The following is a 26,702-nucleotide window of genomic DNA, read 5'->3' as shown; positions in this document are numbered from 1 at the left end:
ATTTGCTTCTATAACCTTTCACACTGTGTGCTTTAAGTGAGGCCATGTGTGGATTCATACCAACCTTGGTAAAGTGGAACTGGAGAGGATCATCGGTGGACAGGGAGACCATAAGGCCTCTGGACAGATACTCTGGCAGTGGGTTGCGGTGGTAACTGAGGAACAGGCTGTTGTTGCTCAGTGGTGACATGGCAATGCCGACTTGAGCAAGGTAATAAAGATACTGCAGCACTGGAGCCTGAGGTCAGACAAAGGTGAAAAGCAACAGAGACAAATCAGCAAATACAGCTAAAAGCTACAGTGGATTGGCACATTTGTTTTGATTATTCTTGCAGAAACAAAAAAAACAAAAAGCACACCACCCACACAGTCACACTAAACTAAAAAACAGCCTCTCATTTTTCAATTTATAGCATATGGGGTTAGATCTGTAACTTCTTTGAAAAATTAACTCATTTCATTTCAAAGCAAAATTATACAAAAAACCCCAAAACAACTATGTCAGTGTTCAAAATCCTATGGCCATAGCTGTAAGTGTCTCAGTAAGGTCCTGGGCCATCAGGACATCTTCAATTCACTTTCACTGTACAAATCTCCAAATTTTCACCATCCACTATATATAGCACCCCTATGATGATGGTGATGATGAAGGTGGTGGTGTATCAGGTCAGATGATTTATCTTCTATTTCAGCTGCTATGATGGCAATTATAGCAAATGTGGGGGGGGAAAAAGCCACTTTTTAACCACTAATGGTTAAAAAACATAATATAATATAGACCAATATAACAAAAACAACACACCAAGCTAAGAACCCCTGGTGCCCTGTTAATGTTTTTTTAACCCGTCAGAAGTGTTGATGCAATGTCAGCATTACAAATCCAAAGTTCGTAAACTACTTTGTTGTTTTTTGATGATAAAGTGAAAAAAAATCCACAGCAGTCTTTCAGAAACAATCCCCAGTGTGGTGTCCTGACCTTTCTGAGCAGCAGACCATGAGAGATGTTCTCTGACAGCATGAAACCCGACACCAGGTGGTGGATCGGCCCCGCTTCCCCACAGTGAGGTCGCAGCACAAACGTATGGAAACCTCGCCGTCTGAATCAAATTAAAAAAGCAAAGATTTATGTATTTGTCATTTATGATTTTGTTTGATTTGATGTTAAATTAAGTAAAAAAAAAAAAAAAAAGAATCAATATATCCATATACCTTCGCAGGTGGTTGAGAACACTCATGTTGGCATAGGTGTAGTAGAGGTAGTAAGAGTAGGGTGGGTTGTCTTCTTCTGTCCAGTTTGCTGGAAGCGGACTGTCGAGATTAAAAATGTGGTGCTCAGGTTTGGACTCATCGTCCACGCTGTCAAAGCCCACCACCTATTAAGCCACGAAAGCGGACAACAACATAATCATTTAGTGTCTTTAAGTACGGATCCTGATGCGGAGAATTCCTCATGAAGGGACACTCACATGCTCCAAGAGGAGATGCAGCTCAGGATGACTACGGGGGTTGATTGTGACTTCAAACAGAGGCATGAAGATGTTCTCCAGCATCTCCTGGAAATTAGCCAGCTGCTTCTTTGTGTGGTACACGTCACTAGAAAGGTGGGGATTGGACAGTAAGTTGTGTCAGGCTGTAATCTTTAACCCAGCTTTGTTTTCTTTCTGCTTTTTTGCTTTTTAAAGATTTAACAGTCCAAGCACAGTACAGGTCCTTACTTAAATCCTAATCCTAATATCCTGATCTAAATGCTAATGAAACTTCCTCGTGTCCTTGGTGTATTTTTTGTAATCTGCTGCGTACTCTCAATCATTTAATGATGAACTGTTGGAGGAACACTTACAACAAACGGGGCACCTGGACAAGCCAGCGCACATTATCAGAATACACGCTGTGCTTGACAGCCCACTGAGCCAACTTGTCCCATTCATCTCTAGAGCGGCCGTAGATGGACAGACGGAGCTCAGAGTTCTGGTACTTGCTCTCTTCCAGGTCAAACATCACCTCCTGGACAGATAAAGCCAAAAGAAGTGGGTGCGAATATTTTCAAGGATTATTTAAATAAGACACATACAGTACCGTACAAGTATCACTTCACACCTTAATTATATGTGCAAAATATTTCCCTTCGATGTAGTTGTCTGTCTTGATGAAGATCTCTCTGAGGATGGATTCTCCGATGGGGTTGTATTTGGCGTTGAACTTGTCAAACCGATGAAATGTGTTACGGTCCTGATGAGTAAAAAACAAAAAGATTTAATATTATATCAAATATAATTTTTCTACCACATGTATCACACAGTGTGTCTTAACACACACACACACATATATATATATATATATATAAATATAGATGTTACTCTCTCTCACCGCGTGCATGTCAAGCGTGTCTACACTCAAATCGAAAGCAGTCAGGTTCATGCTCTCAAAAACCTCCTTGAGGGTCTGACCACGCCCACGCTCAATGTGAACGATCTCCTCGGGATATTTCTTCATGGCTCTCTTAATGAATCTCAGCAGGTGCTTCTGGTTCATGCAGGATGAGGCGTGTATGTGTGTGTCCACCTGGAGTCAGGTCAGAGCAGGTTTAATGTTCGAGCTTCACCAAAAACAGTTATTTATGCAGCAGGATTAGCTCTCGATGAAATTGTTTAAGCATTCTTTTAATGTAGGTATCTATATTTAACTGTCACTTGTTGACTCTTGCCTTTCTGATGTTGTAGAAGTCTCTATGAGGAACTTTCTTCTGAGCTGCCAGCTCCTTCATCTCGTTCAGAAGGATGTGCATTTGAAATTTAGAGCTTAGGTACTGCAGGCGACGGTAGCAGAAAGACTTCCTACAGAGGAGACAGGGACGTGTTATATTTAGACTGTGCACTGAGCCATAAAACAACTCAGACTTCAACTCATATTGTTAAAAGAAAAACTCACACTGGCCCATTGATAATAAGAGCCATCATCACATTCATGTCTGCAATATACTCTTTAAGGTCAGGATACGGCAGGTCAAGTTCTCCACTTCTGAAAAGCAGAGTGATTATAATGTTATACTTAATACAGAGTTGCTTAAAAATAACACGTCATTATGAAGGTGCAAACAGATCATACTTGTCCATATTGGTTTTCTTAGTGTAGACATGGACTACCCCGTCTACCATCTTGCAACCATATCCTGTGTCTGGTGGCATGTTATTGGGGTCCTGATTGTCGTAAGGGTGTGTTTCAGAAACTGGTGGATGGACCGGGGCATCTGGAAAAAACAAAAAACATAACGGGAAATGGATATCAATCATTTTTTTTCATGCTACAGCAAACACATAGGTATAAAATATATATGCTACAGAAACTATACTTTTTAATGCCAATAATAATGCTCAGATGTAAGAAGCATTTTTGTTACACAATTCACCTGGTGTGTTTCTGTTTTCACTCGGTCTAGTTTTTACCAAAAAAAAGTTCAGTTGCAATTATTTAAAAATCTCGTAAATCTGCATTTTATTGAACAACATAACAGAGACAACATATTAAATGTTTAAACTATGACAATGTATCATTTTAACAAATAATGTGTTCAGTTTGGATTTCAAGGATGCAATACATCTCAAAAAAGTTGGAATGGGCCATGTTTCATGTGTAGCATCGCTGTGTAGCATTAACAGACTTTTGGGTCCCGTTTTTCTCTGACAAAAGATTCAAGCTGCTCAACACTCCTGTGTCTGCTTTGTTGTATTTTAATTAAACGCTGTTACAACTGGTGAAAGGTCTGCACTGCAGACAGACGAGATGAGCACCCAGACTCTTCTAATATGAAGCCATGCTGTTGGATTAGATGCACTATATGGTTTAGTATTGGCATGCTGAAATATGCGAGGCCTTTCCTGAAAAAGACATCAATTGGATGGGATTGTATGTTGCTCTAAAACCTGTGTGTGTGTGTGTGTGTGTGTGTGTGTCATCTTCACATGTGGTTTGTTCTTTGCACGAAAGAGCTTTAACCTGCATTTGTGGATTGCACAGTGAACTCTGTTTACAGACAATGATTTCTGGATGTGTTTTTGAGCCCATTCAGTAATTTTCCACGACAGCATCATGCCTTTTTTTGCCTGAAGATTATTCCATTATTCTACGATTGTTGTTTTTTGTTTTAACTTCTATTAATCTGCAAAAAAACCACTAAACCACAAGTCTGCTTATCTGCCTCTCTCGGACTCTCTTTTTTGAGTTGTCTGCCATCAAATTCAAAATGAGCTAATGTTTTTCATGAAATAGCAAATGTCTGTTTTCTGTGTTCTATTGTGAATAAAATATGGGTTTATGGGATGTGAAAATCATTGCTTTTATTCTCATTTTCAGCATCCCACCATTCTGGGAACTGAGGGCTGTGGCAATGTCCATCAAACCAGAGAAAAAATACAGAAAAAAATCTTCAGGAAATTCAATCACTTCTCTAATCTATAATTAGTATATAATTACTGTTTGACGTCTGTCAGTCTTTTTGAAGGCTGAATGAGCCAATTAGCTTTTGTACCTGTGAAACCTCTGATTTTCCACAAAATCTGAAATGTCATTGTAGTACAGGAAATATAACCATATCTTGGTAGTTTGTAAAGCTACTATTATGAAAGAACTATTTACAGTGTAAAGTGGAAATAACTGTGACAAGGGAACTTGTGATTATTTATTTTGCTGACATTATTGTTCTGCCAATTATTTTCTTCATTATTTGACTGTTTGCCAGAAAATCTCAAGGAACAAGTCAAAAGTAGCTGCTTTTTGTCTATTTATGAAGTCAAGTCCAGCTGGTTCAAGTATGTTTTCTGGCTCCGTCTTTCTAATGAAACCTTTGCTTTTTTCTGCCTAGCTATGTTGAATGTTTGCATGTTTTACCAGCATCTACAGGGGTCTCTGGTACATCTTCATAAATTCCCAGATCCAGAGTCTTCATCCCAAGGTCCTGCAAGGCATGAGCTGTAGTCTTACAAAAGTTCTGCAGGGAACGGTTTATGTACTTCTCCCGGATAAATAGTGCCTTCACAACACACTTGGCAGCATCTACTAGGTCAGTGAAGGGCACCTGGAAATATAAATAGAAATGTCGTGAGCAAGGATGCAAATGAAACAGATTTGAGTATTTTGTTTTCACTCCTGATACATTTAACTGCCACCACCTTGTGCAATTTGTCACTGACTCTCTATGCTCTCATACTGACTGCTAGGGTCTCTAATATTGTCTTTCCCTTGTGGTATAAACTTTGAGGCAACTGTTGTTGTGATCTGACACCAAATAAGTAAAAGTGAGCTGAACTAGACTGAATTACTTTGCTAACTATTGTTTATTATTTTTAAATCCTGTAAGTAGCGTTCAGCAAACGATTCTCACCCCACACTTTTCCTCTCCAGATATTGAGACCCGCTGGTACTCCATCGGCATTTCTCGCTCCTTAACGGCATCATCAACAGTGTCCACACTTTCATCTTTCATTAACCTTAAATGATAGAGGAGGGGGCAGAGGAGGGGAAGCGCAATGGCACACAGAGTGGTGAGATGGAAGAAAAAAAAAAAAACACATGACAGGGCAGTCCAGTCAGTCTGAAAAACATTTAGATGACTTGATTTAAAACCTTTTTTTCATGTTGGATACATTTAAAACATTTATTTATGGTAGATTATCCATTAACTGAAAAAAACAAGACTGGTTTGCAAACATTTTACAGTGGTGAGATGAGGATTTTGTTCTCTTCAGTCCTAGAGATTGAAATCCTAGGTATAGAAACGAAAACAAACTGACTGAGCATGGGTAACAATAAGATGTCAGGGTAAAACCCTTAATAGTTAACCCATGAAGCTGCTCAATGACCACAACTCTGTGAGTAAGTCAGGATTTACAGGAAGTACAAGTTTCATTATTGAAGAAACCCAAAATTTTAAAAAGAGGGGATACAAGATGCCCGAGTGCCATAGATGCACTATAGGGAGTTCAGTGACTTCGTTCCAGTAAGAAAAGCAGCTTGCAGTGTTTCAAGGTTTTCTGCACAGTACAGGTCCATAATAAAAGCAGCAGAGAGCGCCAAAGATTCAGATTTCTTGTCTTTAATCAGCAGCAAGCACACAGAGAGCTCTCCTACATCACAAATAAGCCTTCAAATACTCTGCCTTTCACGCCACTTCTGTCTCCTATCACATTTGTTCCATAAGATATTGAATCATTGCTACACACTAATTTACCATGTTTGGTAAACCTAGCTCTTTTAATAAAAAGTTAAATAAAAGGTCACTGTAACCATTTCTAAGACATATTAAGTCACCAGCAGGGGGGAGACGTAGTCCATCTCGACGTGGCAAAAGTCACTGCCACTGGTTTTGGAAAAAAGTACTTTCACTGGGTTAGCAAGAACTATAGGCTAGGTATTAATAAATATTATATTAAGGATGAAAATTAAATGTCCACAGGTACAGTACTATGCAAAAGCCTTGAGCAATCCCCTCATGTCTTTATATTTTCTTAGGAAAACTGGAAATAGATGTAGAGATTTATCAAAGCATCCATAAATATGAAAACATTTTAAAGGGGAAAACAGAGTTTGTAAAATCATAATGAGCTTGAAAGTCAATATTTAGTTCGAACACCTTTATTCTTTAACACAGCCTGAACTCTCTTAAGTAAGATTTCCTAAAGTAGTCTTCAGAAATCCAGACTTCTCGAAGGACTTTCGAGGCCAATCTATGACTGAGTGTTCCACCGGTTTTACTGGATTGCATTGTTATGCTGAAAAATGAAGCCGTTGCCAATCAGATGCTGGGTCAAAATCTGATTGAGCTTCTGATTAATAATTCCATTAAATTTTGATAAGATCCAACTCCACTGACTGAAATTCAGACCCAAACTATGACAGAGCCTCCACCATGTTTTACAGTTGGCTGTAGAAATTGTTGTTTCTTTCTCCTCATGTTGAAACTTCAGATTAGGAATTCATGACTATATAATATATCCTGCCATGGAGTGTGTATAAATTGGCATATACCACTATTTTCTCCCTGTTTCCTTTCTGTAAGAATGTTTTTAACACCCACCTCACCTGCTGTCATAGCTTTTAGGCTTTTTTGCCCTCCACTTGTCGATTTTCGTCACAACCTTTATGTACGCCCTGCACACCATCCTGAGATATGCTAAGTTTTCAGTTAATAACTCTTAATAGTTATTAGAAACTATGTTAGCTTGAATTTCAACTGAAGAAATATGGAAGGAATTTTGTGTTTTTATGACAGGCCTCTGGCAACAAAGTGCCTAAAGAATTTAATATACAATAAACAACTTAAAATGAGGTCTTTGCTAAGTTGTCCGTTATATGTAAACTTAACACTGGTAGCTTTTTATGCTTGAACAATAAGCAAGCACAAGAACTGATCTGCTGGTCAGGGTTTAATGGCTTAACAAAAGCCGGAGGAAACATGTCCAGGTACAAGGACTGAACTGAAAACGATTTTACAAAGTCACCAATGGAAGACTTTCAGAAAGCATAGAGACCAATTAAAAAAACAACAACAAAAAAAACCCACAAAAGCTCACACACACACACACACACACACACACACACACACACACACACACACACACACACACACACACACACACACACACACACACACACAGCATGAAAGAAAAATATTTTAAAAAGTAAGGTTTAGCTCAAGACTTCTGCACATTACTACTTTAACCATCTCTGTTTCTCAGAGTATGGGCAAACAAAACAGATAACAGAGATAAATAAAATAACAACCACAGTTAATAATGACTAAACAAAGGATTAAAAAAAACCCACTGAGGCAGAGCTCACTCACTCTAGGTCTGCAGCACTGTCGATTTTCATGAAGTCCTGTTTGGCACGGAGCAAGATCTCTGGCTCAAGCCTTGGGGTGATATGCAGCGGTGCAGGATAGCGTGGGCAAGGCGGGGGGCAGATGGGCACAAGAGGTAGTGAGAAGAAATTAAGCACACAAAGGAAGAGAGACCAGATATAGACACCCTTTCAAAAAGCACTGTGTCTTACACACATATACATACTGTACACAAAGAATTTTAGGTATTAAGTGATCAAGGTCATCTACACAAGCAATTATTATTGGTTAATAATAGTGAACTCTGATTGGTAAACAGAAACTTGCAGAGGGCAAGTCAGATAATCACCCAATGATCAGCTTAGTGGTGCAGATAGTCAACCCTGGCAATCAAGACAGACCCCACCTCCTTATAAAAGTATGACTAGGCCACGAGAAAAGATGCCAGCTGCTGGCTATCCCAGTTATCCAAAAATTGTGGTTAGTCAGCCTGCACGTGGGCAAGTTGGGAGCTGATAAGCATGTGTGCTTGAGTGGAAACAAGACTGTGTAAAATGCAGGAGGAAAAGGGAAAGCTATAGTTGTTTGTCTCTGATAATATATAGAGTTCGTTTAACGGGCTCTGTATGTGTAGTGTGTTTGCATTTCCTCACTTAATATCCTGGCTGATCTGCCTCTCCAGGCGATGACGTCTTTCCTCCAGCTGTTCGATGGGACTGTCCTCCGGGAACTCATACGGAGCACTGCGCATCTCGCTCTCTGTCATGCTGCGTGTGAACAGCTCCTGGTTGAGGCACAGATTATACCATTTATGGTGTCGTAAAACAGGAAGCCATGTCAATATTTATGCATTTATGGAGATATGGAAGCCACTGAGGCTCTGATAAAACATCATCATATTTAGCTACAAATGAAAACCAAAGGTGAAGGTTGAACTGGGGTGTGTCAAAACAATTTGCATAGTTTGTGTGAGATTTTAAAAGACCACCCCCCTATTTTGTCTGGAAACAATAGCTGTCCAATTTTAAGTTCTTACCTCAGCAATCTCTTTGTACTTTTCCTCCATTGATGTGCGCAGGTCGATTGGGCAGTGTGCGAGAGAAACAGGCGTCCCTGGAAGGGATCGCTGGGTTTTGAGGGGTTTGGGCCCAGATGCACCGCAAAGATCTACAGAAATGCACAGAAAAGTGTTACAGCGTGCGACAGGTATGTGATCTGAAATACTTAAACTTTGTGGGTCATTCCAGGATTTGATAAAGGCATAGCCAGTAAATAATAAGGCAGTTATCAAATCAGACAACATGGCGACAACTGAGTATATTTAGGTATGTAGACATGGTTAAGACAACCCCTGGAGTTTAAACTGAACATCAGAGTGGGGAAAAATGTGATTTTAAACATGACCTAGTTGTTGATGCTAGATGAGCACATTTGAGTATTTCAGAAACGGCTGATGTGCTGGGATTTTTGAACAGCTACCTCTAAGGTTTATAGAGAATGGTCTGAAAAAGAGAAGCTATCCAGTAAGCGGCAGTTTGTAAATCATGGCATTCTGTTTTTATTTACATTTTACACAGGGTCCCAAGTTTTTAGATTTTAGATTTGTATTTAAAATTAGTCACAGAGTTTAGATAACCACATAAATTATCATGTGCACGGGACGTGTGGTGTGTGTTTACTGCCAAAAAACTCATGGAGGTTCACATACATATTTGGGTACTTTACAGGCCAAAGCTAATTCTGTAGCAATGACATAAGTCATTCTACAAAGTTCTTATTCATTTCACGGTCTGCTAAAAACAGAGACAGACATCCAAATATGCAAGAGTGATGATTAATATCAAATGAAGAAAAAAGGGAAAGACTCTATGTTGGATTAGGAAAGACTGAGAGGTTATCTAAGAGAGGAAAAGTACGACTCTCACAAGCATAAATTTGGCTCAGACATAACAGCTTAGTCTAATGTGGCACTTAGAACTACCATGAGCAAAAAGATTTAAAAAAAAGAAGAAGAAGAAGAACAGCTCCAAACATGTCTGTCAGCTAAAATCTTGAGTGTGTTATTATAAAAGTAACTGTAGCAGGTGACAGATTTCAAGTCAACCCAAACACTGGCAGTTATCACAACACTGGGCAGTTTTTACTCAAGACGTTACTTTGCTTCCTTCCTTCAGCTGCAAGAACACTGCAAGCAAAAACAAAAAAACAAAACACAACACTTACCCAGAGGTCAAAATAATTAAACAGGGTGTAACTTTGAGTAGTTTTAAAAATCTGGTCGCAGCAGTTGTGTCTGCAATCAGGGATGGAGCATGAAAATACTTGCACAATGCTGTCGAACAAAGGCCAGCTTAGAAAAAAAGACTAATTTTACACACTGTACTTTCATGTGAAAAACATCGACAAACACAATGAGAGTGACATGAGTTGGAAATGGATGACAACACTAGTAGTGGGAGAGGTGCAAAATGAGAAAATTCGTGCCTTTTTACACTGAAGAAAATCAAATCTACTGATTCTGCGTATTTCCTGGGGGCAGCCAGGAATTTCAGTTAAAGTAAACTACAATTTAAACTTCCGTAGTTAAAAAGGCACAAAACCTCATTCAACCACTCGTGAGGCCTCTGGGAGTGGTGTGTTCATGCTCCTCTATAATTCCTGCCATCATCAGTGACGTGTCTGCCCTGTCACAATTAGGCTACGTTCACGCATCTGCTGTCTGCCTCTAAGGCGGTGGAGTCAGGAAGGAGAAGAGGGTAACTTAGCACAGTACATTAGTATTGTGAAACATTTCATTATTGCACTTTGAAGTGACTCATGGAAAATCCAATTCTGAATCTGAACATTCGGCGGTGACACAGAAATTACAACTGGAACGGAAAGTTTTCAAAGCCCCAAAACAAACCGGAAAAGGCCCCCTATCCTATTTTTCCCATTTTAAAAGTTGGAACAAACCAAAAATCGGCTGACCTTAAGTACTACACCGATGCTCCCCATAAAGTCTTCCCAGTACTAGTATGTCATCCATTGTAATCCTCTGGCCTTCCAACAAACAGAATGACTGACTTAATCTCACATAACATCACAACTCGTAATTTATACTTCAGTGACTATCACTCTGACTATCTCTGTGGCAGTACAAACTTTCTACAGACTTCTAATGCAAGTAAATGCACCAAAAATGATTGGAAAAAAAAAAAGAAAAATTAAAGCACAAGCAAGCAGAAAAAGTACATTTCCACTAACTTAGCTAACAACAGTGATATTACTAATAATACTAATTTAAAATCACTAAAACAAATAACATTCAAAATCACAACATGTGCTACACAGTAAAACAACAACCTAGCCCTAACAGCCCGGTAAGGAAACTTTATTTACAAAGGCCCACCAAGTCATTTAATGGCTTACTTAAAAAGAATGTGAATTGTACTGAATAATTGAATATTACCATGATGTAAGAAGATGCTATTACTGGAATTGTGTATGTCTCCTATGCTGACCGTAAGTTTTGTATTCTCATACTGTAAACTGACAAATAAAAAGTTATAAAAAAAAAAAAAGAATGTGAAATTACAATAAGAAATAGCAAGAGCGTCAATTAATAAAATGAAGACGACATTGTTTCTATAATCTTTACACATTTTTAATATTTAAGACTTATGTTAAAGAGGGACCTAAAATCTAATCGTGCTCATTTTTCTTGGCAGTATTTTTGTAAGCATCCTTTTTATTTGCTTTGGTACACAAGCACTGACTTCCAGACCAAACATGTCGTTTGCTGTGTGAGCGTTCCTGCCTATTTCAGAGTGAAATAGCTTAACCCTTTCATCTTCATCTTGAGCTTTCTCATAACCCTGGGTAATATTGACAAAGCACTCCATCCTAAGCCTCTGTGATGTCCCTGGGACCTGAGACTGCACACCGCCCACATGCTCGTTTAGTATCTGAGGAGCTCTACTCCTACTCTAAAAGGATCAATGCAGTCCTTCGAGTCTACCTCATTCTCCCAAGTTCTAGCTCTAGATCACACCAAAGAAGCAAAACACAGCACTGTACAGTTTATTCATGAACATATGTCAAAGCAAGAGCAAAATGTAGCAGTTTAACAAAAGTGTGTTTTCACAGCAAAGCAAGTTTGTAAGAATCTAACTTTTCATAAGCCTCGTATTATAGTCCGTCTTAAACAGCCCCACTGGATAACCAAAATTCCTAGTGTCAGATCTAACATTACAATTCAGGTTTAGATACATTTCTGTATCTGCAAAATATAATGCAGATTGGCTAAGCTGCTAATGCAGGTCCCAGTTGTAAGTTTTTAATTTACAGCTAGCAGTTTGTTCACTTTTCTTTATATGACAAACTTACTGGTGATACAGACACATCAGGTCTGGCTCTGCCATTTCTCTAAGGCTAGACTGAAAAATTTGTTGAGTGGTTAAATGAGATTTTTCACTTACATCAAAGCTAATTCACTGTCCTAAGAATTCCTGTTTTGTTTATCATCTGCACAAGCACAAAGAGGCAATACAAAGTCCTACCAACGACATCATTGACGTCCTCTGATTTACAGGTTGCATTAATGTACCAAGATATGCAGCAGTGTGCCAACAAAGAGAGGGAAGAAGACTTCATGATAGCATTGGCTTGGCTAATGTTTTATAAGGAGGGAAGTGCACTCAAGATCTTCATTAAAGCCTGAGCATATACACATTGCATTTTGGTGAATGACACTAAATGAAAAAGTTTAGCTTAGCTTTGTTTGTTTATAATGAAATTAATTGGCTCTCACTAAGTCTCTGAAAATCCCAGACCACCACAGCTGTTAAAGGCAGCACATTAAAGGCAGGAAAGTCCCAGTCAGCTCACTGGCCTCTGAATCAGGACTGCTTTGTATCAAATTCACTATGTTACAGCTCTTTTCACAGTAGGTAAGAATATTCTTGCTGAAATGCTGCTTAACATGTTTTCAGGTTGAGTAACTACAAGCTGCAAATAGTTGGCCTAGCTTAAATGATGGTGCTTAACTTGAGAACTGGTGATGGCAGACATCAATCTGAATCTTTGTGTTTTGGAATTTTATAACTCGGCAGAACTAAAAATGTACTTGATTTGCTAAAATACCACATCTATCTCCAAATCTCATTTTAGGTGTCACTATAATGATAAACAAAGCTTTGCTACTATTTCATATACTTTATTTCATTTATTCCATTCTTCTCTGTAACTTATGGGCATTTCTGTCAGGTTCACTGATTATCAAGCTACCAATTGCATGAGACTGCACTAAAAACAAACCCTTTATGTTGCATCTCTGCTTTTTTTAGTGCAGCATAAAAGAGGCAGTTATCACCTTTAGTCAAAGGAGGATGAAATAAACCCTCAAATGAACTTCATTTCTGGTACCCAAAAGACAACTGATCATTTCAATCACATCTCATTTATTTCATTTAGAGTTTGAATCTTTTCTAAAAGACAAAAACTGTAGAATCTCGAGCATTAGAGATTGCCACACTGTCTCAAAGCCTCTTAGGAATGAAACTAAGGTGACTACAATTGAGCTAAAGTGGAATTTCAAGTATTATACTTAGCAAAATATGTTTGTTTCTCCTCTCTATGCTGTTTTTTGACCTACCTATATTTGAAACAGACACACCCTGACATAATGACATGAATTTAAAAGTGTGTCTACCACTAACTGCAGCAACCTTGCCAAAACGCTTTTCTTGGTATTTTCTTGCCCTTTTGTTTAACTGGTGCACATGTCTCTGTTGATGGAGTTTGGCTGCATACATATACACCTTATATGGTCAAATAACAGAGAATAACTATTTTTCTGCAGCAAGAGGCAGTTGAGAGGCCAAATGACCCTCTGCTGAACAATGCAGTGAAGGCATATGGACCTGCATCTCTGCAGGGATCCATGCTGGCTATGCAAAAATTAACAAAAATGTGCTGACTGAACAAAAATAATAATATAATGACAATTTTCTCAGAAGTATAACAATATATGCTTAAATTCTCTACTGGGCATATTTGTCACCCCATTAAGACAGTTATATAGACAAGACATTAGAAACACTTTTAAATGAAATTTAAAGTACTGTGTTGAGTACTAAAAACTCCGCATATAGTAGAATGATCAACTTTCTGATAATGTCAACAAAAACTAAATGTTTCTTACAGATTAAGCGCATCAATTAGTTGAGTCAGGCCCTGAAATCAGCTCAGTCCCAGCAGACTAGCTGATCTCAGCATCAGGCATCATCTCATCTGAGCTGCTGCACTGTACTGCATTCTACTGGCACACAGATGTTTGTAGAGCACTAATGTAATGATAGCATATTTACAACATAATATGACTATGCAGTTAACCTACTAATAGCTGAGCGTGCTGGCCATGTAAAATCAATCAGCTTGCAAATTTTAAACCAAAAAATAAGTATGTATATAAATTAACTAAATAAAGGTTGTCATTATGCTGTGTATTTCTACTCTGCAATTTCCCTGTTAGTAACATGCTTGGAATGCCACAAACACGACAACCAGCTGATTCACGCAGAGTCAGGCAGAGCATAAACAAGTAAATAAATAACTAAACATATGGAATGATTGGGAAATCGGTTTATCTCATGTGTCTAAAAGAAAAAAAAATTGTCTAAATATTGGAATGTCTGAATTGTAGTTTTAAATCGCCAAATAATGGGATCAGGCATACAACTCCTATGTCAGTTGAGCTCAATTCAATGTCCGGTGCAAAGACAAGGCCTGGATTACTGCATCTGTAGCTCCACTGTTTAGAAAGCTTTACTTTGCTTTAGAGATTACACTGAGAGGGAAAGTAATGACACAGGCTTCATATGTTCCTTAGCAACTACAGATGAGAATAAATCTCTACTTTGGACCTTAATCTCCAAAATGTAGTTTCAGTACTCAGCCTGCAGAAGGAAACAAACACAGATGATGAAATTTTCCAGCTAACTACTGCCTGCAAAAAAGCTTTCTGAAGGACCCTTTTTTTAAACATAATGAAGGTTTGCTACAGAGATAACATGTGTCAGTTCACACATAGAAACTAACAGGATCATTCTCAGTGCTTTCCCTTGCTGTGTATAACATAAACAGCCTCTAACAGAAGATGGAAACATATCTAATAATCCCCTTCGCATACAAAAATAAAGAAAACAGATACCAGCTGTTCTCACTAAAGCACTGCCCTTACAAACATCGGGAAGGTAAACATGCTCAGGTGGGTTTTTAAGCGAGTATCTGCTGACACTAACCGCCTGAGGGTTTCAGTGTTAATGAAGGGGCAAATCTGAAAAGGATGTTTGTTTTCTTCTAGCTACAGTGGCACCTGTTCAGCAACCGACACGCTGCTGCAAATCACCTCTTTACTTCACTGTGCACTCTTGAGAGAATGGTTGCTATGAACTGTATGCGTTTTGTTTTTAATCAACTCACATTGAATAATTTGCCCGATTAATCAAGCAAGTAACGGTACTGCACTATAGTTAGCTGTAGCAGACAGCAGCAAAGACTAGATGCCCCAAATATTCAACCACTGCAACATCCAGAGCCTGTTAAAAACAAAAAAAACAAAAAACTGAAGCATATTAAGCTTTGCAAAGATCACCATAAGCAACACACCGGTTTGTTTATGCTCCTTACCTCACACTTATCTCACACTCATGTACACATTTCCCCTCACTGTCAGCCTTATGCTGTCAACTTATTCCAATACACAACAACTGTTGTTTACTTGCACCTCATCTGTCACGATGAGCTCGTTTGTGAGGTATTTTGGGAGCGATAAGTATCATGCTTAATAAGAACTGATGAAACTTCTTTTAACACACTATTCACGTTTACAGGCTTTACATGCTAAGGTACTGTTTTGTATTTTAATGCCATAGATTACAGTACCTCTAGCTCCCTGTCTTGTCCTGTTCTCACAGTCTCCGTTACGGTCGCAGTGGCCTTGTCTGAGCTGTGGTGGGATGCTGGGACATGTAACTAGGCCTGGGACGGCCGATGTACCCTCCCCCGCTGGTACAGTGGAAGAGAGAGAATGACAGCAAACAGAGAAAAGAACGCTCTCTCCAGAAACCAAGCCGCTCTAAGACGACATCACCCAGTTCTCCTCCTTTTGTCTCTCCTTTCCTGCTCCTGCTGTAACTGCCGCCACCTTCAGTGTGCTGCAGAAGCAGTTCTCTTTTTTCTTTCTTCTCCTCTTTTCCCCGATTTTGTCTCTGCCTCTCTCTCAGCTGCTTCCTGTACTACACCGGTTTACTGTGCATGAACAGCAGAGCCTTCAAGCCCCCGGATTTAAATACTGGGTTGGATCATACCACGTGGCAAAAAAAAGGGGGAAGGACAAGCGTTAACCACTTCATGCTTCATGCATTGTGCTATAAAATGGAGGCGGCCCTGGATATAAAGCCACTCCTACTTTACTTCCCTTCCCACCTCTCATTCATGAACACACAGCTTCAGTCATGTCATGACTGTAAATGATGTTATGAATACCAGTATTAAGAAAATCTAATAAATGGAAATTTATTATTTCTGTACAAACTGCTTTTCTGATGCTCATTCACTGCTTCTTTCTAATTTCTGATTTTATTTTGTCCTTCAGAGCTGGACGACTTTTAAAGAGTGGTTTTGGAAGTTCAGTCTTGTGTTTGTGATTAAAATATTTATTTGACTGCAAGTGTAATTTATCCTTTTGTGTATCCAACTACTTTATAGATGAGAACACACAGTCAGCAGCAGGATAAGGTTAATTTTTATACTGCAGGTTTGTGGTCTCCAGCATGTCCCTGAAAAAACAGCAAGGTGTTTGTTTGTTTTTTGTGGGAGTAAATTTTATGGCTAAGTGAGATGTTCAAAGGGATATGGGGTGGGTGTGGTTCTTGTAAAGACTGATCTATTGTTTGACTGCCAGTCAAAAGACTGAACAAAAAGTACATTACCTGTAACTGGAATTAATGAAAATAATCCTTGGATGAAAGAAATCACTATCTTCTCCTAGGCATGTGGAACAGTCTTGAGGAAACTTAAATAGAAACAAACATTTCCCAGGGTACCGTGAGTGCCAACATCTATATGACATATTTAAAATATTTTATACATATCCCTCATTATATTCATCATCATACATCATTTTGGTGCATTTGACAGTTTCATTGAGCACTGAATAGAATTTCAGATTACAATATACCCATAGCATCATTTTACAATGATCGTAGCATGTGTATATATGTTTATCTCCCACCCACGGGTTTGCTATTAATAACAGCAGTAGTAGTGTTAATGGTATTGTCATGTGACTATGTTAGTCACTGTGGGCTTTGAATGTGAGCAGGACACACAAACAATCAATCACTGTTAGGAATCACTAAGTTCATCTCCCCTATAGTGCTTCTTAAATGTTGTAAAATGAGTGCTAAATACTCCTTTGTGGACCAATGTACAGGAAAAAATTTTTTCGTTTAAGTCACTCAGGTCAAACCTCTGTGGCAGCCATCTTGTTTTGCAGGTAAAGAGGAAGCCCGCCTCAAATGCAGCTCTTGTATAGGATGTGGCAAGTGTAGAACATTAATTGAATTTATTCAAATAAATGTAAACAGATGAAATAACAAACAAATGTTTGCTTTATATTTCATTACTGACAAATAATTGATAATGTGATCATTGTGATTCTGTAAAAGTTAATCTTCTTTGTTTTGAGTGATGTTCTGTTTTCCCCACTACACCTTCCTGTGTAACAATCATTTAATATGTTATAAATTGTGATGAAGTATTTTGAAAGACTGATGAGAGATCACATCACTTCTTCACTTCCTGCCACCATCGACTCACTTCAGTTTGCATACCGGACTAATCGTTCCACAGACGATGCCATAGCTCACCTGCTCCACACATCCCTGAGTCACATGGACACTGGCAGAAGGAATTATGTTAGGATGCTGTTCGTGGACTACAGTTCAGCATTCAACACAATAATTCCCTCTAAATTTTTCACCAAGTTGAACGATTTAGGACTCAGTTCATCACTGTGTCAGTGGATCCTCAACTTCCTCACAGACAGACCCCAATCAGTAGGAAAACAAGTCTCCCCCTCCATGTCACTCAGCATTGGAGCGCCTCAGGGCTGTGTTTTAAGCCCCCTGCTGTAATCACTGTACACTTATGACTGTGTAGCCACATCAGACACCACCTCCATTGTCAAGTTTGCTGACGACACTGTTGTTGTGGGCCTGATCTCCGACAACATCGAGACGGCCTACCTGGAGGAGATTAGGAACCTGGAGACCTGGTGCCAGGAGAACAACCTCCTCCTAAATGTCAGCAAGACTAAGGAGCTGATCGTAGACTTTACTACAAAGCAGGCGAGGAATTATGAGTCCTGATCATCAATGGCATGCCAGTGGAGAGAGTGGACAGTTTCCAATACCTGGGTGTCCACATCACTCAGGACCTGTCATGGTCCTGCTACATTAAAGCCCGCCAGCGTCTCTTATTCTTCAGAAGACTTACAGTAGTGACTTCCATCTGCCACTGAGGGAGCTTAAGAACTTTTACTCCTGCACCATCGAGAGCGTCCTGACGGCAAACATCTGCACCTGGTATGGGAACGGCACCAAGCAGGACAAACAAGATCTGCAAAGAGTGGTGCGCTCAGCCGAACGTATCATTCGATCAGAGCTTCCTGACCTGCTGTCCATCTGCACCAAGTGGTGCAGGACTAAAGCCAGGAAGATTACGATGGACCTCTCCCATCCCAACAATGGACTCTTCTCACTGTTGAGGTCTGGGAAGTGCTTCCGTTTCCTTAAGGCCAAAACAGAGACAATGAAGAGGAGCTTCTTCCCCCAGGCTATTCGGGCTCTGAACCAGGTGTAGGACTGAACTCTCCCACAGACGTTACATTTCCACACGCACTCTGGTTTTTATTTTTGCACACTTCTTATAATTTATAATTTCTTTTTATTAATAATTTCTTATGTAAACTATTTTGAACATTTTTACTGTAAATTTCTAAGTTAAAATCTGCAAATTTTTGGTAGTAATCTGTAAATATTAGTGTCAATTCTTACTGTCATTTAATGGTTGGGCAATTGCACAGCAATAATAATTTCACCTCATGTCATACTGTGCATGGTTGTGTGTGTGTGTGACGAATAAAATTTGAATTTGAAATTTGTGTTTGTTATATAATCCAACCTGAAGCACAGATGAGGAGCCTCTTATAGAAGTCTTCAAAAACTTTTAATTAAATCAAGCTGATTCTCCTTCAGAATTATTCAACTCAACTGCCATTACTACTTGCTTGTATTGTCTTTTGCACATTCTCAGTCTTACTATTTATATTTCTTTATTATTTTATTTTGTCTACCTGTCTATGATAACCTAATAGGACTTAAGCAACACGGTTGATGGAGTTCAATATTGCAAATTTAATACAGCAAAAGTATATGAGATTTATTTAGATGCTTGAATGGAAACACTCCAACTGTTTGGAGACTTGACGGTTAAATTTCTTGTACAAATAGGTGATATCTCATCTTCATGAACCTATCAAGAAGCTGACTGAGGAAGTTATAAATGTTATGAGAGTAAGTTGACCAGTCCTGATTTATTTGACCTTCGGGCCTTTGGCTTGTGGAATATTTCCTTTGACTTTCTGTTCTGAGCTTAAAAACAAGAAGGACATCCATTGTAAACAACAAATGGCAATGTGTTCTGCCACTGATTGTGTTACTACAACAGAATCATTTAAGAGGCTTGCTGGCTGAAACCACCTACAGCCTTGTGTGAATTAAATTCAGACATACTATATGTCCAGTGGTTTTTGTTAAGTCACATTTCTCACAAGCACTGAGGTATGTTTTCTTTTTCAGCCCCAGCTTGAGTTTTTCTGCAGTTACATCATCTGTTGTGTTCTGCAAATCTCTTTCCCTGGAGACTAATTAACAGCACAGGGGAGTCGCTGTGCATTATTTTTCACTCCCTTTCTCCCTGAAGAAAAAGAGAGCTGACACAATTGCACAAGCATTTCCGTGTGAATGAAAGAGGGTGAACATGCAAATAAAACTGCTTCCCAGCATTTGCGCTGTTGTTTTTGTATCCCATCCCCCCGTCCAACGGGAATCTTCTCAAAACAATAAGTTCTCTCTGGAGCCCGAGACACCGAACTGTGCACAAAACATGTTGCATACCCACAGCAGCACATGTAAACACTAATAGTCACACACCAAAAAAGGCACACGTATTCACATCATTCATTTTGACCCTCTGTGATTATCCAGACCACAGTTGTTGTTGTCACCACTGTCAGTGCACTTCTCACCATATCGGAATATCTAAAAGGAACACTGTGTCATTTGATAGTGTCAACATATAACCCTCTGCAGTTAGCGCTGCTCGGACATCAAGAGCTCACAATTCCAACCCTGAGACAAAAACTGTGTGAAGTATCAAAGCCAGAGACAATAAAGGGACTACTGCTTCCCTGCCATGGCTAAGCAAGAAAGCTTTTGATCCGTTTCCATGCACATTTACTGCTCTCTTTGCTTTGGTGTAAATGAATTGCGCACTGTTGAAAACTCGCAATTCTAGCTTTGATTTAGTGTCTTGTGTTGCTGGCAGAGCTTCCACAAAAGGATGTTATAAATACAGAAGTTTGATTAAAGATTAAACTCTGGCCAATTGTGCACTGTTTGCTTTAATGACTAATATTTCATTACTGTATCAACTAATGGTTGCAAACGAAAACAACTGCGACTAACCTGACTCAGGCTGTATAGCGGAATCTATTTTTTCAAAGCAAGAACGAGTTGCGGTGTGATAAGAATATAACAACAAAAGGAAAAAGTTCTTATTATATGTTCTGACATCAACTAAAGATGAATAGTTTAACATGAAGATATCAGAAATGTGGAAAACTGGCCAGCTGTCAGACTGAACAAATGACTTTTCTATGTGTGAGATGACCAATGAACTGGAATGTGAGAAACATCAGTGTGGAGTTGCAAGTGTGAGAGTATATTCCTAATTAAAGTTTAGAATATGATCTGGAGAATCATCAAATGAACAGGAGGGGGTGGGTGAGAGATTCAATGAGTCACTGAGGTCAAAACACAATAAGAAGTCAGTGAAGGACTGAAACATCAGCTGATGCTGCTTCATGTGTGATCGAATGAGGTGGATTAAATGAAAATGGATCTTCATTGGAAGCCACGACAAGAGCAGAGACAGACCAAAGTAGCATGCTTAACTGTACTTAAGCACTGAAATACAACCCATCATAACCATCTGTACAGCCTGTCAGCCAGCAGAGCACCCGAGTGAGAAATGGTAGAGTGGAAACAAACCAATCTTCTGTGTGTTTCTATGTGAGTGTGTGTCTGTTTCTGTCTAGCTATCTTTGTGAGGACCGAAATTCGCATTCTACTATACTTGTGAGAACCAGCAGTCACTTGTGAGGACCAGTGAGTGTGTCCTCACAAGTTTGAAGGCCTTTTTGAGGCTCAAAATGTGGTTTTAGTGTCAGGGTTACAATTAGGTTATGGTGAGGTTTAGGGTAAGGGTTAGGCATTCATTTTTAATGGTTAGGGTTAGGGTAACCATTATGTCAATGAAGGTTCTCACTAAGATAGCTGAACGGGGTTGTGTGTGTCTGTGTGTGTGTCTGTGTCTGTGTGAGTGGAGTGGGTTGCCTGGACAGATATTATGATATCAGTCGCTATCTGGTAACAACAGGTGGGCCTGTTGTTACCAGATAGCGACAGGCCCACCTGTTGGTGTGACAGTTTTCAAGGCCTCACTTCCTACCTCTCCAAAATCCCTTTTCCAGGACTGAGACGCTTTCCCTTTCTAACATGGGAAGCAGCTGAGCTATTCATAGCAAAAGAAAGACCTGGAATTTTCCACCAAACACAGAGCAAAGTGGTCCTCAGTCATGTCTGAGGGGAGCACAGCCACAGACCGGAGACCCTAACAACCAGCTGCTTGTTTCAAACCGATGGGCTGCCTTGTATTTTCCCAAGCCTCCCTCTAGTGGTTAGAAAGAAAAGCAAAGAAACATTTTTAATATTGAATATTAAAGTGTAGAGCAAAAACGGTATAAAAATAATCTGTTTTTCTCTAAACAAATTCACTTTAAATTGAAGCTATTCAGCGTATTCATTGTAGGAGTGACATTGAAAAACATGTTACACTGACAACTTTTCAATAGGAGATCAAAACACAACTTCTGGTTTTCTCCCAGTATTTGCTTGTCACGTGTTTCTGTCTACTGCAGGGCCAGAGCGTGGGAGTGAGAAGAGGTGAACAGGCACGGTGCTTTTCAGTCAGCTGGGTTAAAGTCCACAGGGAGACGAGTAGATATGATAATGATTCAGTAAGGACTACAGCAAATCCCCTCAGGGGTAACGGCACAGAGCTCACATGACCTGGGGTAAGAATACACATAAATTGAAGACAGATGCACAAGAGACATGCTGTGACACAAGCAGTATATCTGCTTAATAATGAACCAGAACAGGAGACAGCCAGAGTCTTGGAGGAAATACGGTAACCATCCAACTGCAGCATGCAGCAGGATGTGTAGAGAGTATAAAAGATACAGATTAATGTGGTGCCCGCAGACCAGTGGCCACCTATTAATAACCGATACAGTATTTTGGGGGGGGGTTCGAGGGTACAGTGCATTTTAAAAACAAACAAACATATCTTTTAGAATAATTAAAAGAACTGACATAAATGGGTACTAGAAATACATTATCCAGTATTATATAGATGGCACAAAACTAATGTTAAATCCAGGTAACAAGACAGCAATCCCCACACCTATGAAATGCTGAGCTGACAAACCATCATACATACAAGAGACAAAAATAACTGCCTCGACAAAAGCATCAAGCTAGACAACCAGACAGCCTGCAGGTAAAATGTGCAAAAGCCTGTATGAAGTTAGAGCCAAAAATAAAGATAGAAGGCTGCATACAGGAAGAAGAGCGCTGATCCAAACTGGTGAGAGGAATTCCCTGCACTGCTCTGGCAGACACTTTAATAACCTCCACATATCACGTCATATAACTGGGTATTACATATTCTGCTTTATGCCAGAGTCCAGTGGGAGAGCTGCGGAGCCTACAGGCAGAGGCAGTTTCCTCCAGGAAGCTGGTTGGTTAATCAATGTTTACACCAGCAAATCCACTCAAACCATTGCATAAGAGAACTGTTTCAAGTATGCAGGGGTGCATCAGTGCTGGAGAGATGTGTTTGGTGAGAGGGGAAAATGTGATAAGAGAACTATTTCTGCTGAGGTTACAAGAAGAAACAATGCAAATATTGAGCTTCAGTCCATGACCTGACTTTGAGAACAGTCGTTTAGAGGCAAAAATAAAAATGTAGTCAGATGGACCATAATGGACCATATTATCAGACTGGGAGAGCACAAGGCTCAGCCAAGCGGCTAATTGAGAGGACTTGAATGACTGCATGGCTGGAGAGACCTATAAGTTATTTATTACTGCACCAAAGACAGGCGTCCTCAGCAAATACTGTAAGCAGTGTGTCAGCGTGAGTTACTCCTCACAATCTGCTGCTGCATCCCTCCAAATGCTCGACTTTTGTGCTGTGCAGCACCCTGAGGAACCAATTCATTTCACATATAAATTGCAGGTCTAACTTGATTGTTTCTCACTGGAAAGAGCAGTTAACATTAAAATCAAAGATAATCATAAAAGCACAATAATTTTTGTCTATTCCATCACTCACACACACAAAATGTTAAATGTGTTGTTTTCTTTTATCTGGGATGCTGAGAGAACAATCTAACAGAAACTTGTAATGAGAGAGAGAGTTGCAGTTGAAAGATAAACTGATACCACTGCTCTGTGCAAAGCTGATAAACTGTAGCAGAAACTGTGCAAGGTGGTCGGGTAAATAGGCCCACAAACTCCTCACATTCCTTTACAATCTGACAATAATACACAGACAGTCAGAAATGTGTATACAAAAAGCGATATTCACTGTGCAAAAGAGGACAATAAATGCACATTACACTGTCACACTCATCTGCAAAACATTAACTTCACAAGTTAAGCAAAGGCTGTTCATCGGTGCCTCGTTATGACAAATGATACACTTAACCTGAACTTTACCTTCTTATCAAAGTACACACTATTATTTTTTTCTTTTGCACAACCTTGCTGGACTTTACACTGTTATCTGGCTTCGAGAACCATTCATGTGCGCTAGTCAATACTTTCTGATGTTTCATACACTAAGTAATTGTCCGACTGAAAAAACTAGAATAGCAATTGTTAAATAATCACTTTCATCTGAAGTTTTGTGAAAATGTTCTTTGCAGTTAATCGATTCAGCGAGGTGTATTACACACAGAAGAGCACACATGCTGAACGTATCCAACATGGGTGGAAGCTTCAAATCAATTTACAGGCGGAAAAAAACTAGCTAGAGTTGCAGAATTCTCCACTTCCCTCTCATTGCTCTTTGTGAGCAGCATGGATTCTTAAATACCATTGCACAAGCACATGTGTAATTTTCTGACTCCACATCCACGTAAGATGTTCCCCCATTTCTTCTTTGGGACCCCCCAAACCCACCCTTTCACCCACACTCACCAGGGCTGGTGGTGCTCTGCAGGCTCCCCCTCTTGTGCATCGGGGATTTAGGCTTAGGCTTCCCTTGTCCATTTGCAGCATTAGAGGAGGAGGTGGAGGAAGAAGATGACATCTTGCCGCCTGTGCTCTTGTTACTAGTCGAGCACAGTGGGTCAGAGCATTGAAGTGGCCAGCAGGGGGAGAAAGGAGCACTAGCTCTGATGCTGGAGCTCTGTCTCACAGTGGGACAGCGGGACGGTAGGACCCATACTGGGCCAGGCGAAGCTCCTCTGCAAAGTTGGCTCCTCCTCCCAGTCAGCGGCGGGTCAGCAGGCACACTGCACAGCGCCGAGTTGAAAGACAGCCCAAGGCTTCCCCAACTCCTGCTGGGGGCCATCGTCCTCGGTTGCCTTAGCAACCAGGGAAGGAGCTTCCTGTAGGCAGCACAGGGAAAAGCGGCCACAGAGGAGGGCATTGGAAATCAAAGAGTGTAGCTAGCATGACAGCTAGCAAGCCAGAAGACCAGCTGCAGCTGAGCCAGCTGAGCGCCTAGGTCAGCGAAGGACAAAAGTTTTTCCACTCTTCTAAAAATAGCAGCTAGATAGATATCATTAAAACATGCAGTGTATCCAAGAGAAGCAAAAACAAAGGATCGCGATGAACAGCAAGTAACTAAAAAAATAAATAACAGAGAAGGTACTCTGTGGATAAGCACGATAACCAGCTCACCAATGAGCTCCCAGTCTTCTTTGCTGGAAAATTCTGAGGGGAGACGGACAGCTTACACACACACACACACACACACACACACACACACACACACACACACACACACACACACACACACACACACACACACACACACACACACACACACACACACACGGAGGCCCGCCTGACATGGAGTATTATAAATAGTGACAGCTATTGCCCAGCTAGAGGCTGTGGTACAACCTGTGACAAGTACAGTGCATTAATGACTCGTTGTCACTTACTTCCTGTAGCTGAGGAGCAAAATTACAATACATCATAAACTCTTTTAAAAGTTTAGCAAACACACAAGCATCCAAAAGTCAACACAGCAGGTCAATGATTTAAAAAAATCTTAAATTTTACTAGTGTTCATGCTCTCAATACACACATCACTAAATTGCAAACTAAAGTGTTTTCTGTTGAAAGTTTCACAGACTGGAAATTTACACAGTTAATAATCACACTGGTATATTTTATAAGTTCAATACTGCATATTTTATGCTTTAGTAATGTTAACGTCACTGCTAATTTAGCTTTTAAACACAATGCTGAATCAGTGATTGCAATTATTCAACTTGAGAATTAAATTTCAATATTCTGTAAATCCAATTCTCCAAAACTAGGAAGAAACTATATTATGGACCAGAATAGTCATACAAAGAGAGTTGTTAAGAACAAGCAAAGAGCCCCATCTAGTGGCATGAAAACTGTATGCAGCTGGATGAAAATTTCTATTCCTTCTTTTCAAAAGTTTAAAAAACATGTGTGTGAAAGGTTTTTGCTTTTTACATGGTAAAACCTTTATATCTAACAGTTACATCCAAGTAACTCATGTGATAGTAAAATATTCAAGTGTATCTAACCAAAACTCTAAAAGCAAAACGGAAACTGATAAAGCTTTTAAAAAAAGACTAGTACATTGTACAACAAACACTTAAATTTACAATAATATCTTTAAAAGATAATCTTATTTGGGTACTGAAGTGGAAGTGTCTGCAAAGTAAGGAAAAAATAAAAGGTTATATCAGGGTTTCTTTTTCCTGAAAGCTCACCCAGGTTTTAATGACACTGCTTACCATCTGGTGCGGCAGCACCAGCAGAAAAGCCTAAAACACACAGGCCCACTTTTGAAAAGGAAAAAATAAATAACTAACCCGATGAATATCTTAACTACTTCGCAAAATACAAATTAGTCATATTCTTAAAGCCTCAGCAAGAAACAGAAAGCAGTCATAGTACCTGAAAACTCTCCTTTGGTTTTCTCCCTGCTTCTGCTGCTTGGTCAAGCCTTCTGTTTGCACACCCTTTTGTTAAAAATGAGACCAGTGAGCATATATCTGGCTGCTTAGGAGATTTTTCCCCCACTTATTCAGACCAGTGCTTATGAAGTGCAACATTTTGTTTACCAGGGCCATACAGGAAAAACCCCTAGTGTGGTCACATCTATTAAACAGCATCTTGACAGTGTACATTACACA

The 26,702-nt window shown here is 39.6% G+C and overlaps 1 protein-coding gene across 7 annotated transcripts in view; it reads right to left on the bottom strand.

The window, feature by feature from the left end:
- LOC113022492 (AMP deaminase 2-like) overlaps positions 1–26,702 on the bottom strand; it is a 32,063-nt gene that overhangs the window by 2,904 nt on the left and 2,457 nt on the right. For 3 of the 7 annotated variants that reach the window (XM_026167946.1, XM_026167945.1, XM_026167944.1), the window contains 16 exons: positions 24,493–24,905; positions 8,871–9,001; positions 8,488–8,618; positions 7,838–7,906; positions 5,378–5,483; positions 4,885–5,071; positions 3,106–3,247; positions 2,929–3,018; positions 2,705–2,834; positions 2,368–2,562; positions 2,098–2,229; positions 1,841–2,004; positions 1,467–1,593; positions 1,210–1,373; positions 977–1,097; positions 65–238 (listed from right to left, as the gene is read on the bottom strand). In XM_026167946.1, the coding sequence (XP_026023731.1) occupies positions 65–238; positions 977–1,097; positions 1,210–1,373; positions 1,467–1,593; positions 1,841–2,004; positions 2,098–2,229; positions 2,368–2,562; positions 2,705–2,834; positions 2,929–3,018; positions 3,106–3,247; positions 4,885–5,071; positions 5,378–5,483; positions 7,838–7,906; positions 8,488–8,618; positions 8,871–9,001; positions 24,493–24,868 (2,439 nt within the window). In that variant the 5' untranslated portion in view covers positions 24,869–24,905. Of the gene's footprint in view, positions 1–64; positions 239–976; positions 1,098–1,209; positions 1,374–1,466; positions 1,594–1,840; positions 2,005–2,097; positions 2,230–2,367; positions 2,563–2,704; positions 2,835–2,928; positions 3,019–3,105; positions 3,248–4,884; positions 5,072–5,377; positions 5,484–7,837; positions 7,907–8,487; positions 8,619–8,870; positions 9,002–15,760; positions 15,950–16,809; positions 16,833–24,492; positions 25,159–26,702 lie in introns of those variants that run through there. The other 4 variants (XM_026167943.1, XM_026167949.1, XM_026167948.1 and 1 more) reach the window with 4 other exon arrangements.

Source organism: Astatotilapia calliptera, chromosome 5, assembly GCF_900246225.1.
Source record: "Astatotilapia calliptera chromosome 5, fAstCal1.2, whole genome shotgun sequence".
NCBI classification, from domain to species: domain Eukaryota; kingdom Metazoa; phylum Chordata; class Actinopteri; order Cichliformes; family Cichlidae; genus Astatotilapia; species Astatotilapia calliptera.
This window is presented reverse-complemented; position numbering and strand designations above follow the sequence as displayed.